Here is an 18,344-nt window from a genome sequence, read left to right as displayed (position 1 = left end):
TTGAAATCTCTCTGCTGACATTTAAATATTCTGTTGATTATCCTGTGATTATACGGTTCTTTTCCCACCCACCCCTTCTTCTTTGTAAAATATAGTTTAAAAATCAGCCTGGAAACAATTAACATTGAAAAATCTAGATATGTAAAAATGAAGCAACAGTGCCACCACATGTCCACAATTAAGAACAACCACAGAACACCTGTCTCACCCACAATCTTGTGAAACACAAGTCTCAGTTTGGAACCCAATTTGCCAATTTGTCAAACAAACAAACAAAAACACCACCCCGATTCTACATGGACCAATTTGGATGCTGCCTAATTTGACTCTGGGCCAGATTTGGAAAGCTGAAGCTTTGTAGTTCCCATTGATTTAGGAGATCAACAATTGGCTAGGACTTTCTTTTTTTGAATTAGAATTAGATGACATTTTCAGATATGGTATCGTCTTCTGAGGGGATGAAATCTGCCAAATATTAGACAACTAGATACAGGGTTTTTGTTCCAGGCACTTTTAAATTTCATATTTAAATTTATTTTTAATTGGTAGAATTGGTTTATATTTGCAGGCACAGTTGTCAATTCTCAAGGGATGCAGCCAGCCTGGTTTCAGATGAACAGGTGCAAGAGCAACCTTTAGAGTCCAGGAGCGTCCAAAATGGATGCGTTCATCTCCCTATTTTTTTGTGGGCAATCATGATGAAAATGGCATACATCACAGAGATAAGACACCTGCAATATTTCAGAAAGTTGTGTGCAGTGGGTTTTGTGGACTAGGAGACTTAACATTGGGGAGGGGGGAGTGATACACTTCCTTTCTCTCCCCCTCCTCCGGCTTGGTCTGATTTGGGGGCAATTTTTATGAAAATGGCATACATCGTAGTGGTGTTGATAGGCAAGTAACCTGCAAATATTTCAGAGCAATACATACAGGGGCTAGGGAATTACGGTGAATGAAAACAATTCAAGTTTTTTTTTGGCTGCTCAGTTGGCACTTGTCATGGAAAGTGCAATAGGACAGAGGTGGATGAGAAGATGTGGGGTATGCAGTGCCAGAGGCAAAAGGCCCTGAACATCTAGCAAGCATTTTCCAAGGTAGCACCTGCCACTATATCCTCCTAGTTCTGCCTGACATCGAACGTATATTGCAGCAATCCTTGATCAGAGAGGCACAGTATAACTTCAGGGTACCATGCTGGGGCAGCAAAGGATAAGAGTTGAGTTATTGTACTGAAAAAACAGCAAAGACGTTCAGACTAGAGAAAGAGCAGCAGTCGGGGAGAGGTAGGGGGAGTTAGCTGCAAGCAGAGTGAGAAGGCAGCATACATGCAAGGGTCAGATGCATGAGTGGAATGACAATCACCAAACCCCGCTTGCGCTGCAGCACAAGAGGCACGCAGGCAGAGACAGCCAGGCGGGCAGCCCACTGAGAAGCACCATTGCCAGGCCCTGCAGCAGAGGCTGGCTGCTGTGCTGGCACACCAAAGAGCATTAAAGGTTCAGAGCTTAGCTACTGCATGGAGAGAGCAGATAGATGAGCAGAGGAGCTGGGCACCTGGACAGCAGTTTGAGGCATCACTGTATTCCTCACTGCTAGGTGCAAGTGTGCCTTAGGTCAGGGGTTTGGCCCGAGGGCCAGAGCTTTGGGGAGCTGTATTCCCGTGGTGGGTGGGGCCACAGGCAAAGTGGGTGGGGCTGAAAAACCCAACCCTCCCTTTAGAATCATAGAATAGTAGGGTTGGAAGGGGCCTACAAGGCCATCGAGTCCAACCCCCTGCTCAATGCAGGAATCCAAGTCAGAGCATCCCTGACAGATAGCTGTCCAGCCTCATCTTGAACGCCTCCAGTGTGGGAGAGCCCACCGCCTCCCTAGGTAATTGGTTCCATTGTTGTTTTGCTCTGACAGTCAGGAAGTTTTTCCTGATGTTCAGCTGGAATCTGGCTTCCTGTAACTTGAGCCCATTATTCCGTGACCTGAACTCTGGGATGATCGAGAAGAGATCCTGGCCTTCCTCTCTTGAAGAGCGCTATCCTATCTCCCCTCAGTCATCTCTTCCCAAGGCTAAACATGCCCAGTTCTTTCATTCTCTCCTCGTAGGGCTTTGTTTCCAGTCCCCTGATCATCTTTGTTGCCTCCTCTGAACCCTCTCCAGCTTGTCTGCATCCTTCTTAAAGTGCGGTGCCCAGAACTGGACACAGTACTCCAGATGAGGCCCAACCAGTGCTGAGTAGAGGGGGACTAGTACTTCCTGGGATTTGGAAGGTATGCTTCTATTAATGCAGCCCAAAACAACATTTGCCTTTTTTTGCAGCCACATCACATTGTTGGCTCATATTCAGCTTGTGATCTACAACAATTCCAAGATCCTTCTCACTTGTAATGTGGCTGAGCCAAGTATCCCCAATCTTGTAACTGTGCATTTGGTTTCTTTTTCCTAGGTGCAGAACTTGGCATTGATCCCTATTAAATGTAATTCTGTTGTTTTCTGCCCAGCACTCCAGTCTATCCAGATCACTTTGAATTTTGTTTCTGTCTTCCAAAGTATTAGCTATCCCGCCCAATTTTGTGTCATCTGCAAATCGATCAGCATTCCCTGCACCTCTTCCTCCAAGTCATGAATAAAAATGTTGAAGAGCACTGGGCCCAGGACGGAGCCGTGGTACCCCGCTCGTTACCTCTCCCCAGTTTGAGAAGGTCCCACTGATAAGCACTCTTTGAGTCCGATTCTGTAGCCAACTGTGGATCCACCGGATCGTTGTTTCATCTAGCCCACTTTGAGCTAGTTTGCTCATCAGGATATCATGGGGCACTTTGTCGAAAGCTTTGCTGAAGTCGAGGTATATTATAGAATCACAGTTTAATTTCCATTGTTACCAATTTATAGTAGGTGGCATGTCTACTCAGAAGCAAGCAGGACAAACCTCTGCATGTCTAAGCAGAACAGGACAAACTCTGCAGGACAAGGCTCAGGAGGAGGATTGAATCACTCAGCAGCAAATAGCATTTCTACTCAGAAGCACACAGGACAGACCGGACAAAGCTCAGAAGGAAGCAGGGCTGAATCACTGAGCAGCTTCTTCCCCTGCCCCCACCCCCTCTGCAAGGATCTTATCTGCAGTCACCAGCTGGTCAGAGAAGCGCTTTCCCCTCCATGCCAGAGGGGCAGGGCCAAGGGAAAAAGCTGCCAGGCTGGATGCTTCCCCATCCTTGCTTTATGCCCATGAATTTCATAAAATCAAAGTTAATAGAATAGAGGGAGGGAGAAGAAAGAGCAGCAAGCCACAGCAGAGTGAGAGTGGTGCTCACTCAGGAAGTTATTTGGGGTGGAGAATCCCAGGAACAAGAGATTTCATGGACAGCTGCTCTGACAACTGAGCACCAAAGCAGTTGAAGTGGGCTGCAACAGTGCTGCGCACCATCAAAAGCACCCTCTCATTTGGGATGCTGGTTGGTGGGCATGAGTGCAGCTTTTGGGCAACCTGGTCCAAGCCCTGCCACATTGAGCTGCCCAGTACTCCTAGGATGTTGCAAGAAAAGTCCTCCACTGCCTCCTCTTGGCAGATAGTCTGGAGAGCAAGATGTCAACCAGGAGGCAGGTGCACCTGTGAATACAAACATTAGACTAGCCTGGCTCCAGTGTCCCCACTTGCTCACTTCTAGCCTCCAGGGGAATGAAAGAGAGGCTGTCCAGGGGGCAGGCAGGCGTAAATGGAGGCCAGAAGACAGAGACTGGATGCAGTCTCCAAGACACAATTCTCCTCTGCCATGAACACCCTAACTGGCCTTAGAAAATGTACTGCTGCTCAGCCCTCCATCTTAGAAATGGAGATAACAGAATTGTTGTATGGATTAAAAGATAATATAGGCAAAGAGCTTTATAAATGCAAAGTATTATAATTAACTCAATTATGCAACTGAAAAATGCAATGTTTGCACACTTAAAGCACTGACAAGACCAAGATTTGAATCTTTCACAATAATTTATTTCAGATGGTTACATTGAGGAGAGCATGTTCTGTGTACCAAATCAAAGAATCTTATGCCATCAAAAAATATAACAGACAAGTTAGCAGATATGGAAAGTCGCCCAGTAAGGAATGATGGATGACTGAATACAAGCCACTTATTTACATGGCAGTCCTATATACATTTACTCAGAAGTTAGTCCCACTGGATTCAATGGAACTTACTCTCTAGTAAGTGTGCACAGGATTGCAGCCTTAAAGTTTCAATCTATGAAACAATTCCTGCAACATGGAAAAAACTGGATGATCCTACCACCATCAAATTTCATACTAATGTCTTCCTACAGGTAATACTTAAAGACCTTCTGTAAAACAATAAAACATGTGACTTGCAAATAAACTTCAATTGCAGATTTGAAGCAAGAACTCTCCACCATGCACTGAAAACATATAAGGGTGACCATTTTAAAACAACGCTAGCCTCGTCTTTATCCCTGGGGACTGAAGGGGAGTGAGCTTATCAGTGGATAAGGATGAACCAACCAGGTGTGGCCAGTATCTAACTGATGGGCTTTGATGGTAAGGCCAGTCAGCATGTCTACAGGGGAGGATTAGAAGTGCTCTAACCAGGTTTGGAAGAGTAGGACGAGAGAATGAGAGAAACAATTTCTCTCTAGTACTGATGAAGAACTCATCAACAGGAATTCTCAACCTGTGTATCAGTGTTCTGCAATGGCAATTTTAGTTCATGGGGTTGGAGACAGAGGGAGATTTTCTTTTCAGGGACAGACATTTTTCTCCATATTCTTATTAGATATGAGGAAGTGAAGGCTTCAGAAGGCACTCAAAGATAAATGACAAAGAAATCAGAGGATCTGGCATGCAGTGGGTAATGTGGCTAAACAGAGATGGCAGTGGGGTTATAGTATGGACCATTGCTGGAACCATGGACAACTCAAGCCTAGGCCTGAAAGTCTAAATGTGCTCATGCACCAGGAAACATGAAACTTACAGGAGCCTCCACTAGCTGCCATTTAATGCACATAAAATATGTACAAGTCAAGCAGGCCAAAGCCAAGCAAAAAAAAAAACTTCCGTGTTTTCTTTTTTCAAAAATCTGATAGCATTTTCAAACAAATTATCTTTATCTAGCATCAATGTAAACAGTGGGATCTTACAACACTTGGGTAACTGAGGCAAACATCTGAAGGATGTGATGATATCCGAAGCAAAGGAGAAGTCATTCAGAGTCAGTAGGAAATATAGGTTTCTAAATCGCCAAGTGCTCTTGGAAAGTTCCTAGCCTTTGCTTCCCTTTCCAACAAATACAACGTGTATGCTGTATCTTAGTATAACTCCCTCCATAATATAATATAAAATTAACTCCTTCATCTATGGTTGTACATCTGCTTCGTTCTATGAAGACACCTTAGCAGTGCAGACCACTTGAGAGGTCTTAGATCCTTTCACTGGAAAGAGAGCAAATAAGGGCACAATCCTATTGATTGCGCCACTGAGGCTTGTAAGCTTCCAAACTCAGCTTCCAAATATCCAATGCAGAATGGGAGGTGTGGCGGAGGCGACTGTTGCCTCCGCTGTGCCTCCCTCTCTGCATTTTAGCTAGATGGGCTTTTTTGCCCATCTAGGTCAGGTGCTGTGGGAGGGGAGGGAAGAAGGCTGGAAAGGCCTGGGGATATGGTATAACCTGGCCCCTTCCCTCTGCGCCCACAGAAGCCCCCGTTACCCCCTCTCCATGGTCACTGGCACGGTTCTCTCCGTGTTGGCTGTGGGGGCAGGGAAGTGCGGGTTCCTGGACCTGAGGTTGGACCACTGTCTCCGACCTCAGATCCTAAATATCCTATGGCCCTCCCAGATGCTGTCTAGGGGTCATAGGATTGCTCTCGAACTGTATTCATATGGTAGAATTCATGTTATCCGACCATAAGCACATGGTTTGATTTCTTCTTTAAATTCTTTACATTAACAATCTTCAATGGCAGTACTCACACACTTTAGAGTGCTGGTAGGGGGAAAATGATAAAATGATTTGCTTGGGCTCTCTGGGCTTTCCCTCAATTTGGCTCCTGTTCAACCACCTCTGCTAAAAACACTGCCTGACAACTTACATGTATCAACAGAGAGCAATGTACCAATACAGCTATATATCAGATAATAAACGAGCTTCAAGCAAAATACCACTTATAAAACCAGAAATTGAAATTGAAACATTTCCAAGAATGGCATTAGAAACACCTTTAATTCATGCGGAGACATACTCTGTGTTTGCATGGGGGCGCTCTCTTCCTGATTACTGCTTCTTGTGCTCCACGGTTGCGCACTGGCACTAAATGTCAGCTCAGTGGGTGCTGAGCACTGGTTCACAGTAAGCCCTGACCCAGTGCATCATGCCCCAGCCTTTCAGTTACTGTCAACTATTTTTGTTTCTACTGAATCACTGTGAAGTGACATAGCTGCAGGCAGGCAGCTCACAGTAGCCTAGTCCAGCTCATGAAGGTGACTAATTTGAGAATTTGATCATACACATCAATAACCAAGAGCGGTGTTTTCTCGGCCTTTAGAAAGACTCTCAGGCCAAAAACAGAAAGAACGCTAATGATGGGCAGTTGCGCCCAAGTAGCATAGAAAGTTTTCTTGCAGAAAAGGGGTTGCCATGCAAGTGGTAGAAGTTGAAGTCATCTGCTCTAAGTCCAGAATGCTGACCTACGCTTCAATCCCAAAACCTACTTACCTGGGAATAAAACCCACTGAACACCGTGGGATTTACTTCTCAGTAAACATGCATAGGATTGCACTACTAATAAAAACATATAGCTGTTTAACTGACATTGAGCATTATGGTGGCACTCAATCATAGTTCACATTGGCCACTCAAAGGGAGAGGCATCAAGCAGTTAAGACATTATCAGATGACCACTACAGATGTGGTGAGGAAGCTAAGAGTATTGATATAAAGCCCAGAGGAAGTCACACATGCCCAATATGTGTAATGTATGGATGGCTGTTGTTTCTAGCCACTACTTTTTCCCCAACATGACCTTCTCTACCCTCTTGAATTTGTTGAGTTCGGCAGATAATTCCCAGTATCGAAGGTAGAGCCACATTAGCCTTCCATTCTGACGTTTATTGGTGTTTAACAAATTACTGCAAGAGGTATCATACTGAAAAATATCTCTTAAGCCAGTCTCCATTCCCAAGTCCAAAGCAATTGGATCAGTTGCTGCTCTAACTAGCAATTTTTTCTCCATTTCCAGTCGCTGGTGTCTTGGGAGCACAAGGCTGCAGTAGATGTTCTGCCTTTCTGTAAGAGCTTCTTCAAACTCTTTCAGTAAAGCAGTAGCTCTCCTTTGCCATTGCTCTTCCTTCTCCAAGCAACTCTGATACAAAGCACCGGCAGCTCCAGAGTGCTGCAGAATCTGTTTTTCTTGTTCTAATTTTGTACGCTCTTGTTCCAGAATTCTTCTTTCTTCCACCAGTTTATGAGTCTGAGAGACGAGGGCTTTGCGATAGCTTTCTGTTCTGTTCTGTGCCTTTTCCAACTCAAGCTCTAGGTGGGCAACTGTACGACGGTTTTCTGTGATTATATCACGATATTTAGATTCAAGCTCATTCTGTACTAGCAATAGTTTTCTATAGAATTTTCTTCTCTCTTTTTCTATCTCTTTCTGAGACTCTCTAGACCAGATCCAACCTGCAACACATGAGTGTATAAAATTAAACTGCAAAACTCCATCATGATTAATACTAATGTATTGTACAGAAAGGAATACTGCCCCCCGCCACGACACACACACACACACACACACACACATGGCCACTGAGAAATATGTGGTTTGTTGAGTGAATTATGCTCAAAACTGACGAAGACGCTATTGCTATTCCCATTGGGGAGAAAGGTGTTAAAGAGCCCTTTGCTAGTATCTTCACCCACAAGAAAATGAGATTTGAGTGGAACAAATATTCCTTTCTCTTAAAAGATTTTGAATATGATCCCTGCTAAAAATTAGTTGCCAACCAAGGCAACTGTATTTTTTAAGAGGGGGAGGGGGAGAAACACCCATGACCACATTACTTTTTTTCTGGAACAGAGACGCAGATACATAAATATTATGAAGGGATCAAAAAAGCATCCTTAGGCATGCCCAGTGGGATCTTTGATTGTTGTTTTACTTTAAAGAGCAAGCTGATGGACTTTTGAAAGCCCCCTCAATTTCAAAAGTGGTTTGCCACATGACATGAAGAGCTGCTGTTGGCAAAAACATAAGCTCCAAACCTGTGTGGAATTAGTTGTGGTGTTGTTTAGATTTGAGCCACTACTTTAATATGTCCTTTCTTGCATAAAAAATAGCCATCAGGATTAGATGTGTTTAAAGAGATAGCTCTAAAAAGTGCACTTTCTACTTCTGAAATTGAGAATGATAATGTATCACTAATTAAGAAGTACATTGTTTGGGACACAGTAAACCCTAGGTTGTCACATTTGCTAAAAAATAGCTTAGCACAAGGCCATTAACCTTTTATGTTTGCATATAATGCTTTTTCTTCACCTATGCTGGCTTTGACTTTATTCCATTTTAAGTCAGGCCATTTCCAAAGGCAACTTGCTAGACTAAACTCCAGAGGGGTAGCTTGTGTTAAAGCATTGCAGCAAAAACAACCATGAGTCCTGTGGCACTTCTGGCCTCACTGTTTACTATTCTGCCACCACCCCACAACTATGCGTATACAGAGTTGCCAATTGAGGATAACACTTCATGCATCTGATGAACTGGACTAAGTCTATGAAAGCTTATGCCATAATATATTTGCAGAAGAGTTCCAGAAGAGTCCTGATAGACTAAAGAGCTCAATACAATCCAAATTAATTCCTGTCAAGCTAATATAGCCTATAAACTGCAAGATAAGAAGAAAATCCTAATTCTGTTTTGAGTGTCACTTACGGAAGGCAGCCAGCCCCACCATTGGAACCAACAAAGCATAATTCCATTTGCTTCCATGGCCTCCTTCGTTCCTTTCATTGGGCTGGATGTTCCAGTTCGGAGGGTCATTTAAATTATTCATGGACAAACCCTAAAATTAGAGAAAATGAGCTTTTAGGTATCCAATATCTGGTTGTAAAATATACTGTCAGCCGTATACTTGCAAACCAACATACCAATACTGTTCCCTGAAGAAGCGGCACCACCAGTTGGTGAGAGTATGTATAGAAATGTGGCCATGGAGTCAGGCAAGAAGTGAGTGGGAGCGTGAGGAGAGCTTCAGAATCCAGTGGAGGCTGGTGACTCTGATGTCCATGAGGTGATTAATCTGCTCTGGGTTTCAGTCAGAACTCTAAAGGAGCTATCCATGGTGCTCTTGGATAGCTCCTTTAGAGTTCTGACTGAAGGTCAAAGAGGATTCACCACCCCACTGACATCAGAGCCACCAGCCTCCACTGGCAGAATCCCTTCTGGGTGTTGGCTTTGCCCACCTTCCTTTCCCTTGGCCCCTGCTTTCTCCTTCCCTTGGCACCTTTCCTTCTGTCTGCTGCCTCACTGGCCCCTTTACTTGATTTCCACTTACTACTCCTTTCCTGCCCCTGAAACTCCACCCTAGTTTCCCTTCCTTTTGCCTTCACATTTTCACTCAGTTACATATAGCCCATCCATACAGACTCATTTCCTTACACATTCCTGTGGGAATTATTATAGCAATAGGCATGGATAGGGAAAAAGAATGGGTTCTCCTGCTGCTGGCCTTGTGTGTTTACTCACTGGAGTCCCTAGGAGAAAGGGCCATTCAGAGGGCTTATCTTTCCAAGTGGAAAAAAAATGCAGGCGCTCTAACATATAGCTCATTACTTTGTCTCATCTTTACAAACATGGAACATTATAAAGAACAGGGGTGAGGAACCTCAATCTGCGGTCCCCAGATGGCCCCTCCCCCTTTTCCTCAACAACCAATCACCTTCACCCATTTTAAATGCCTCTCCTAAAGCTTAGTTACTGGCAGTAACTTTAAGCGTTAAGATAAAATATATGGGTAGTTTTTGTATTTCTGGCCCTACCCACTACTGGTCTCCAAGAGCTTCTCTGAAACTGAATTTGGCCCTTGGGCTAAAAGATATAGAAGCTATACCTTCTATACCCCAGATATAGAAGAATGGTTAGGCAGCTCCTTTCCAAAGTTCAATTAGAAACATAGTACCTTTTACATCAGCCTCCCACAACTTGGTGTCCTCCAGATGTTTTGGACTCCAACTCCCATCAGCATGGCCAATAATAAGGAATGTTGGGATTTGTAGTCTAAAACAACTGGAGGGCACTTTACATGTGCTTTACATGTATTTATATTTCTGAATATTCACAGCAATAGGTTAAATAAACATCAACGACAAGGCCACAAGAAAGAATGGAATAAATCCTTACCCTTAATTCTTCTTCAGCAGTCATACAAATCTGATCACTCAGAAGAGAGGGAGAGGCCCCTTGATCAAAGTCATCCTAGAACTAAAATAAACACACATTTTAGTTCATGTTTTGAAAGAAAAGGTGGACAGACATCTTTAAGTAACATATTTTTATTTTGTGACACTATAATACAAGCTTAGTAATTTAAAAGAGAAATTTTACTTGCTAAAAGTGGTAAGAGTCCATCAACTGCTAACGAAAGCAAAAAGCTTATTTTCTGGGGCAAGGTATCTAATACCAAGACCTGAGGGCCTTCCAATACAAGCCCACAGACCTGCACTGATATTTATAGCAATCTAATGAACAAAATATCTAACTAAGTGAGCGGCTGCAAAATGTTTAAACTGATTTCATGGAAAAGCACTTTGGTTTTTGTCAGATGATATTATATGGAAGCTCTTTTGGCAATGTTAGCGCAGTAATAGCGCACGCGCGCGCACGCACACAGGCAGAGAGACTGTGAAAAACTGTATTTACTTGAGGTAAAAGTTACATACATTCATGTTTTGAAACAGTGACGTATGTATGAAAGGTTTAACCTTAAAGAGAGCAAAATTGTATCTTTTACTTTGGCCGGGGCCAGAAAAATGATACAAAGCTTGAATGTTATGTTGTCAGTCTTCAAACTGATTAAGCAGCCATTATGTTGGCTGTCGTTACTTTAAAAAGTGGCTATGTTATGCGTCTGTGCGGTTCCTGTGTTTTTATACTGTGGTGAGATATGACTGGTGAACTTGAGGACATTGTATTCAAATCTTTTGGTCCAGGGGTGGTGGGGAATTCTAACCCAAAATGGGTTGATTAGCTGGAAGGTCCTTGCTGGAGGGAATATAAAGACAGGTTCAGCACTTTCAGTGGGCAGTCTGAAGTCAGTGAGCAACAGCTGGGAGAAGCAGCTGTGAGCTGAAGGCAAACAGAAAAACACTAAGGATGGCATCACTTGAAGCATGAGTTGGAGGAGGTCTGCAAGTGAGGAGTGGGAGACTCCTAGGGCAGCCATCAGGAAGGATCTGAAACTGAAGTGACAGCAGGGTGCCAATAGATGTGAGGGAACAACAGTTGCTGGACCAAATTGAAGACTGCAGGTGAAGTCTTGAGAATACTTTGAAGGTACCTGAGTGCAGAGAGCCCCTACTAGACAGAGGATTGAGAACTAAGCCCTTAGTACAGCCTGAGAGTTAACTAGGGTGGAGCTGAGTAGGGAAACTGGCTTAAGATTGGATAGGGAGTGGAACTAGAGCTCACACATACAGCCAGCTTCTTAAGGGAACAGTAACACTTTTGTTGTTTATGAGTGATCCATTAAAAGAAACAGTAACAATTTGCCATAGATATATTGTCTTAAAAAAAACACCTTTACTATCTTTTACGTATACAAACCCCTGGACTGTTTTGTCCTATAGCCAGCTACTATAGGGAATAAAGGTTACCGGTAAACAAGAGTTCATATTTTATGGTGGCAGTGGAACTAGACAAGGGATAACAAAAAGGTGGATAGAGCTTCACATAGCTGTAGCTACTAGTCCTCATCAAGGTGGTGTTTGAGTGGTGGGATAACCTAGGTGATTCTCACATATTTGGTGGCTTTATCGGTGGGGATACTCTGTGTCAAGGAGCATCCCTTCAGGTGGAGACAGACAGACACACATACACCAGAATGGATTTATTTAAATCAGGGTGATTTAAATTGGTAAGAAAAATGATCAATTTAAATCAAGTTTTTCATTAAAATTTCCATATATTTCTGTACAAATCCGACCATTCCGTCAATTTACAACTAGAGTATTATTTACACTGTTTCATTCTTACAAAGAGACTTTGCATATCTTTGTCTCACTGTATATATTTTGCATGCTTTACTTTTTAAAAAAAATCTATAGAGAAAATGTTTTAAAAATATTTTGACATAGGGTCTTTCCTGCACCCATGACAATTTGAGGTTAATAGTACTATCCTATACACATCTACTCAGAAATAAGTTCCACTGAGCTCCACTAAGGCAAGTGGTCACAGGATTGCAGTCTAAGTATGGGAATACAGGAAGATGCACACTGGATAATTTTAGCTTCTATTTTTCTTTCCAGAGTTGCTCCTTTCCCTTCTCTCTTTTTTGGCCCAGCCTTGCCCTCACAAAAACAAAGTAGCAAACAAAAGTGAAATGCCCATAACTGACAGATCAAACCAAGGTTTGATATTTACTGGGAAAACTAGAGCTGTTCATTTTTCAAAATGAAATGCCAATAATTTGCACTATAACTATTAATATTTGAGAAATTATCAGATTGGTTCTTAATTTCCATAGAAAAGCTTCCTTTAACTCAATGTATCTGTAGAGGGGTTGGTTCAGTTTAGGTTAACTCTATGGCTAAAATGTGTATACCCAGATTATTTAATGTTAACATAGTTATTTAAGAGAAAATTAGCATTTAATTACAAAAAAACCCAAATCAAAACACCTGCTTTAAGCTTAAAATCTGTGTTTTTTTAAAAGCATATTTTTTACCCACTCGACTATATTGTCTTTCTGTCTTAACTAACTCCTCTGCCTTGGTTGGCTGCACCCCACCACCACATAAGCACGGAACAACAGCAGTCCTATCCAGTCTGTGGCCTGGTTAGCATATAATGAGTTTGTCAGATGATCAAGCAAACACTGGTTTGTTTTCTCAGTCCCTGTGTTATTCATTACTCTCCTCCTTTGTCTGCTCCATCCCTGCATCCCAAATGCACTTGCAGTGTGGTAGTACTAGCATATAGAACTGGGTGTTGTTTTTTTACCACTCTTGCCTGCCACCTCTGTAGCCTGGTAAAACCACAAAGTTTCTGGGTTTGCATGTAAAAACAACCCATGGGTCAAACAACCCAGAGTTCACAATCCACCAACAAACCATGGGTTCTCTTTCAGGGCTGTTTATGGTTAACGAACCATAGTTTGTTAGCATGACTGCATTCAAGCATCACAACTCAGAATCTAACACCATGGGTTAGCATTACGTGTGAATCAGGCCTGTGTCTTTGAACATGTGACTTTAGTTGGAGAAACTGAAACTCAAAGGGCAGAACTTTCAAGAAGCAAGAGCTGGTAGTTAGTTTAGCCAGAACCATTTTCGTGAGATGAAAGTGACAGATCCGTTAATTCACTGAGCATGTTTATGATGAAATTTAATTGTAACATTTTAAAGTGAGAAATTTAGTAGTAGTGTTTTTTTGTTTTAAGTCAGATTTAAATAAAACCTGTCACACACACACCAATTTTTATTCACCAGCATGTGCGATTGTCACTCTCTCTGCCTGCACGTGCCAATCAGGGAAGGCGAGGGATAAGCAAGGCAGGCTGGGCCACGGCCTTGAAATACGCTTCTTGAGGCAGCAGCTCATTTGGTTACACAGGCCAGAGGCTTCCCATCGCAGCTCATGCCAGCTCTTGCCTGCAGCCTGAAGCCCAGCAAGGCAAACACAGCCTTAGGGTGCAATCCTATGTATGCTTAGGCAGAAAAAACTCCTACAAGTCCCAGAATTCCACATTCCACGTCCGCCTCGCCCATGCATAGGACTGCGCCCTTACGGCCTCAGTGAGAACGGGGCCTCTAGGGCAGCCCTCCCCACGCTGATAGGTCGCCAGACTTCTGGACTACAACTCCCAGCATTCCTGACGTTTGGCCACGCTGGCTGGGGCTGATGGGAGTTGAAGTCCAGAACTCCTGGAGGACACTAGACTGGGGCAAGCTGCTCCAGGGAGCACAGCATTCTCCGCGCCCACAACGATCTCCTCCAGTCGCAGCCACCAACCACGGCTTCTGTCTCCACCGCCTCCTCCTTATGATCGAAGCGAACCACCCGAACGCAGGCACATGCAGATTTACGACAATAAATGCTCACGTGGTACAGAGAAAGAGGGTAACGACGCCGCACCACCACCACCCGCCCGGAGACGACGAGCCCACATCCCCCGGCCGCTCGCGACGGCCGAGGTTTTACTACGCATGCGTAGGCTGCTCGTCCGCCTCGCCCATTTTTCGGAGGGAACCATCCCGGTGAGAGGCGGGGAGCTGTTCTCCCTCCGAGGCTGAAGCATAGACTCAACCAAAGTCATGAGGCCCGCAGACCATGTGGAAACGGGACTCCTTCGCTACGGCGGACGTACTGCATCTTTTTCTTCTCCTCTCCTGAGGAAAAGCCTTTCCATCTCCACGCTTCCAAGCCCTGCGAATCTTCACCCCAGCTTGAAACGACGACGAGTGTCGTGGCGCCTTAAAGATGAACACGGCTATTACGGCGCGCGCTTCGCTCGTCTTTGCTGCAACGGGGCGACCCCTCTGAAGCGCCGGAGGTTGGTTCGTCTCGCTATGACAAGCGCCCTGTCAGGGCGCGCCTGCCTGTCGCGCACGCGCAGCAGCCCAGCTTCCCGCCCACTCCGGTCCGGTGCGAAATGGCGGCGGCGGCGGCGGCGGCGGCGGCTTCGCGGAGACTGCGGCACCTGCGCCTGTTCCGCCCTGTAAGTGCGTGACGCGGGAGGGGGTGACGCGGGTGCGCGCGCAGCTCCCGTTAGTTCGAGGCGGGGGTTTCGAGCTTCGGTCGGGGGGGTGGCAGGGTTCACCTTCGCGGGCTGGTCGAGGTCGAAGGCGGTCGGCGGTGCGGTGCGGGATTATGAGACTCACACCGACTTTTACAGTGCCTGCGGCACTTCGCGTGTGTCGGTCTTCCCCAACCTGATGCCCTCCAGATGTGCTGGACTGCAGCTCCATCATTCCCAGCCAACACGGCCATTGGCTCGGGATGATGGGAGTTGCAGTCCAGCGCATTATCTGGCGCACGATATCGTGTTGTTTGTTTGTGTGTTGTATTACATTTTGATCCCACCTTCCTCCAAGAGAGACTTCGTGTGTGGTTGGCTAGGGTGAGAGTGACTGGCTCACGGTCGAGCGTCATGGTTAACGGGGATTTGAACCCAGATCCCCTCAGCCCATTCCCAGTAATGCGTCCGCAAGACCACACTGGCTCACAGTGCATATACAATCCTTACAACAGACCTCTTAACGTTTGGCTATTGCTGTTCCTATGTGGTAGATGGGGGACCGAGGTTGAGAAAGTGACTTGCCAGAGGCCACTTAGTGAGTCATAGAATCATAGAATAGTAGGGTTGGAAGGGCCTACAAGGCCACCGAGTCCAACCCCCTGCTCAATGCAGGAATCCAAGTCAGAGCATCCCTGACAAATGGCTGTCCAGCCTCGTCTTGAAGGCCTCCAGTGTGGGAGAGCCCACCACCTCCCTGGGTAACTGGTTCCATTGTCGTATTGCTCTAACAGTCAGGACGTTTTTCCTGATGTTCAGCCGGAATCTGGCTTCCTCTAACTTGAGCCCGTTATTCCATGTCCTGCACTCCAGGACGATCGAGAAGAGATGCTGGCCTTCCTCTCTGTGACAACCTTTCAAGTACTTGAAGAGCACTATCATATCTCCCCTCAGTCTTCTCTTCTCAATGCTAAACATGCCCAGTTCTTTCAGTCTCTCTTGATAGGGCTTTGTTTTCAGTCCCCTGATCATAGTTGTTGCCCTCCTCTGAACCCTCTCCAGTTTGTCTGCATCCTTCTTAAAGTGCGGTGCCCAGAACTGGACACAGTACTCCAGATGAGGCCTAACCAGTGCTGAGTAGAGGGGAACTAATACTTCCTGGGATTTGGAAGCTATGCTTCTATTAATGCAGCCCAGAACAACATTTGCCTTTTTTTGCAGCCACATCACATTGTTGGCTCATATTCAGCTTGTGATCGACAACAATTCCAAGATCCTTCTCGCTTGTAGTGTTGTTGAGCCACGTATCCCCCATCTTGTGACTGCACATTTGGTTTCTTTTTCCTAGGTGCAGAACTTGGGATTGATCCTTATTAAATGCCATTCTGTTATTTTCTGCCCAGCACTCCAGTCTATCCATATCACTTTGAATTCTGTTTCTGTCTTCCAAAGTATTAGCTTTCCCACCCAGTTTTGTGTCATCTGCAAATTTGATCAGCATTCCCTGCACCTCCTCCTCCAAGTCATTAATAAAAATGTTGAAGAGCACTGGGCCCAGGACCGAGCCCTGCGGTACCCCGCTCATTACCTCTCCCCAGTTTGAGAAGGTCCCATTGATAAGCACTCTTTGAGTCCGATTCTGTAGCTAACTGTGGATCCACCTGATCATTGTTTCATCAAGCCCACTTTGAGCTAGTTTGCTCATCAGGATATCATGGGGCACTTTGTCGAAAGCTTTGCTGAAGTCGAGGTATATGATGTCTACCGCATTCCCACAGTCCACAAGGGAGGTGACTTGATCAAAAAATGAGATCAGATTCATCTGGCAGGATTTGTTCTTTACAAATCCATCTTGGCTTCGAGTAATCACTGCATTGTTTTCAAGGTGCTTCCAGATGGATTGCTTTATCATCTGCTCCAGAATTTTCCCAGGGATTGATGTCAGACTGACTGGTCTGTAGTTCCCAGGTTCCTCCTTTTTACCCTTTTTGAAGATAGGAACAACATTAGCCCTCCTCCAGTCATCTGGCATTTCCCCCCTCCTCCATGATTTCTCAAAGAGAATGGACAGTGGTTCTGAGTGTTCTTCTGCCAGTTCCTTTATTACTCTAGGATGTAGTTCATCTGTCCCTGGAGATTTGAACTCATTCAAAGTAATGAGGTGTTCCTTGACTATATGCCTATCGATCTCACGCTGCAATCCTGCCCCTTCAGCCTGTACTTTGCTTTTGCCAGGGGGGTCATAGACCCTCTTTTGGGAGAAGACTGAGCCAAAGTAGGAATTGAGCACCTCTGCCTTTTCTTTGTAATTTCTTTCCTCTGCCTTTTACTATGCACGTAGCTGAAGAAAGCCTTTTTGTTGTTTTTAGCATCCCTCGCTAACCTTGGCTCGTTCTCAGCTTTAGACTTCCTGACACCATCCCTGCAATTCTGTGCTACCTGCCTGTATTCTTCCTTTGTTGCTTGGCCTTCTTTCCACTTCCTCTATGTGTCCTTTTTTGTTTTCAGGTCATCTCTAAGCTTTTTGTGAAGCCACATTGGCTTCTCCTGTTGTCTTCCACCTTTTCTTCTTGTTGGAATTGTTTGTAATTGTGCCTTGAGAATTTCCTTTTTTAAAAGCTCCCACCCATCTTGGACTCCTTTTCTCGTTAGTGTCGCTTGCCTTGGGACCTTACTGATCATTGTTCTGAGTTTATTAAAATCAGCTTTCCTAAAATCCAGGGTACGCGTTTGACTACACTCGGCTTTTGCTTCCCTTGGAACCAAGAACTCAAGTACAACATGGTCGCTTTCCCCCAGAGTTCCTGTACCTGCTACTTTATCCACTAAGTCATCTCGGTTGGTTAGGATCAAGTCAAGGATAGCCGATCCTCTAGTTCCTTCCTCTACTTTCTGTAGGAGGAAGTTATCCGCCACACAAGTCAGGAATTTCCTGGAGGGGCCATGTTTTGCAGAATTTGTCTCCCAGCAAATATCGGGGAAATTGAAGTCCCCCATTACTACTACATCATGCTTCCTTAAAACATTGGCTAGTTGCTTTTCAAAAGTTTCATCCTCGTCTTCTCCTTGATTGGGTGGCTGGTAATAGACTCTGACCACCAGATTCCTTTTATTCTTTGCTCCATTTATTTTAACCCAGATGCTCTTGATGGGGCTACCAAGCTCATCCTCCTGTATTTCTGTGTAGAGATAGGTATTTTTCACATACAGTGCAACCCCACCTCCCTTTCTGTTCCTCCTGTTCTTTTTGAACAAGTTATATCCTTCAATTGCAGTGTTCCAGTCATGAGAGTCATCCCACCAAGTCTCAGTTATACCTATCAAGTCATAATTTCCCTCTTGTATTAAGAGTTCAAGTTTGTTCTGTTTGTTTCCCATACTCTGGGCATTAGTATACAG

General features: G+C 44.7%; 2 protein-coding genes across 6 annotated transcripts in view; one reads left to right on the top strand and one right to left on the bottom strand.

Annotated features, from left to right (window-relative positions):
- Nucleotides 1-3,956: 3,956 nt before the first annotated feature.
- CCDC127 (coiled-coil domain containing 127) lies at nucleotides 3,957-14,806 on the bottom strand. Of its 2 annotated transcripts, none has more exons than XM_084857579.1 (4): nucleotides 14,312-14,413; nucleotides 10,391-10,471; nucleotides 8,924-9,053; nucleotides 3,957-7,674 (listed from the first exon to the last, which is right to left on the bottom strand). In XM_084857579.1, the coding sequence occupies exons 2-4, from the start codon at nucleotides 10,412-10,414 to the stop codon at nucleotides 7,001-7,003; spliced, it is 828 nt and encodes a 275-aa protein (XP_084713705.1). In that variant the 5' UTR covers nucleotides 10,415-10,471; nucleotides 14,312-14,413; the 3' UTR covers nucleotides 3,957-7,000. The 2 variants fall into 2 exon arrangements, with proteins under 2 accessions (XP_084713705.1, XP_084713706.1); XM_084857580.1 differs by lacking the exon at nucleotides 14,312-14,413 and adding an exon at nucleotides 14,577-14,806 and having other exon boundaries at nucleotides 3,965-7,674.
- Nucleotides 14,807-14,843: 37 nt separating this feature from the next.
- SDHA (succinate dehydrogenase complex flavoprotein subunit A) overlaps nucleotides 14,844-18,344 on the top strand; it is a 32,604-nt gene continuing 29,103 nt past the window's right edge. For all 4 annotated transcript variants that reach the window (XR_014792249.1, XR_014792248.1, XM_084857577.1 and 1 more), the window contains exon 1: nucleotides 14,844-14,927. Coding sequence is in view for 2 of the 4 variants with exons in the window: in XM_084857577.1 (XP_084713703.1) it covers nucleotides 14,862-14,927 (66 nt within the window). In the remaining 2 variants the exon portion in view is untranslated. The remainder of the gene's footprint in view (nucleotides 14,928-18,344) is intronic.

This window comes from Heloderma suspectum, chromosome 5, assembly GCF_057233095.1.
Source record: "Heloderma suspectum isolate Gila_16-S chromosome 5, 16-S_ref, whole genome shotgun sequence".
Lineage (NCBI taxonomy): Eukaryota > Metazoa > Chordata > Lepidosauria > Squamata > Helodermatidae > Heloderma > Heloderma suspectum.
Note: the sequence above shows the minus strand (reverse complement) of the source record. Positions and strands in the feature narration are given on the sequence as shown.

Bases quoted from the DNA above. Each gene is read 5' to 3' on its own strand.
- CCDC127 (XM_084857580.1), bottom strand. From the start codon at position 10,414: ATGACTGCTGAAGAAGAATTAAGG. The intron at 9,054-10,390 runs GTAAGGATTTAT...CTCTAATTTTAG, and splicing joins CTGCTGAAGAAGAATTAAGG to GGTTTGTCCATGAATAATTT. The intron at 7,675-8,923 runs GTAAGTGACACT...CATGTGTTGCAG, and splicing joins GGTGGGGCTGGCTGCCTTCC to GTTGGATCTGGTCTAGAGAG.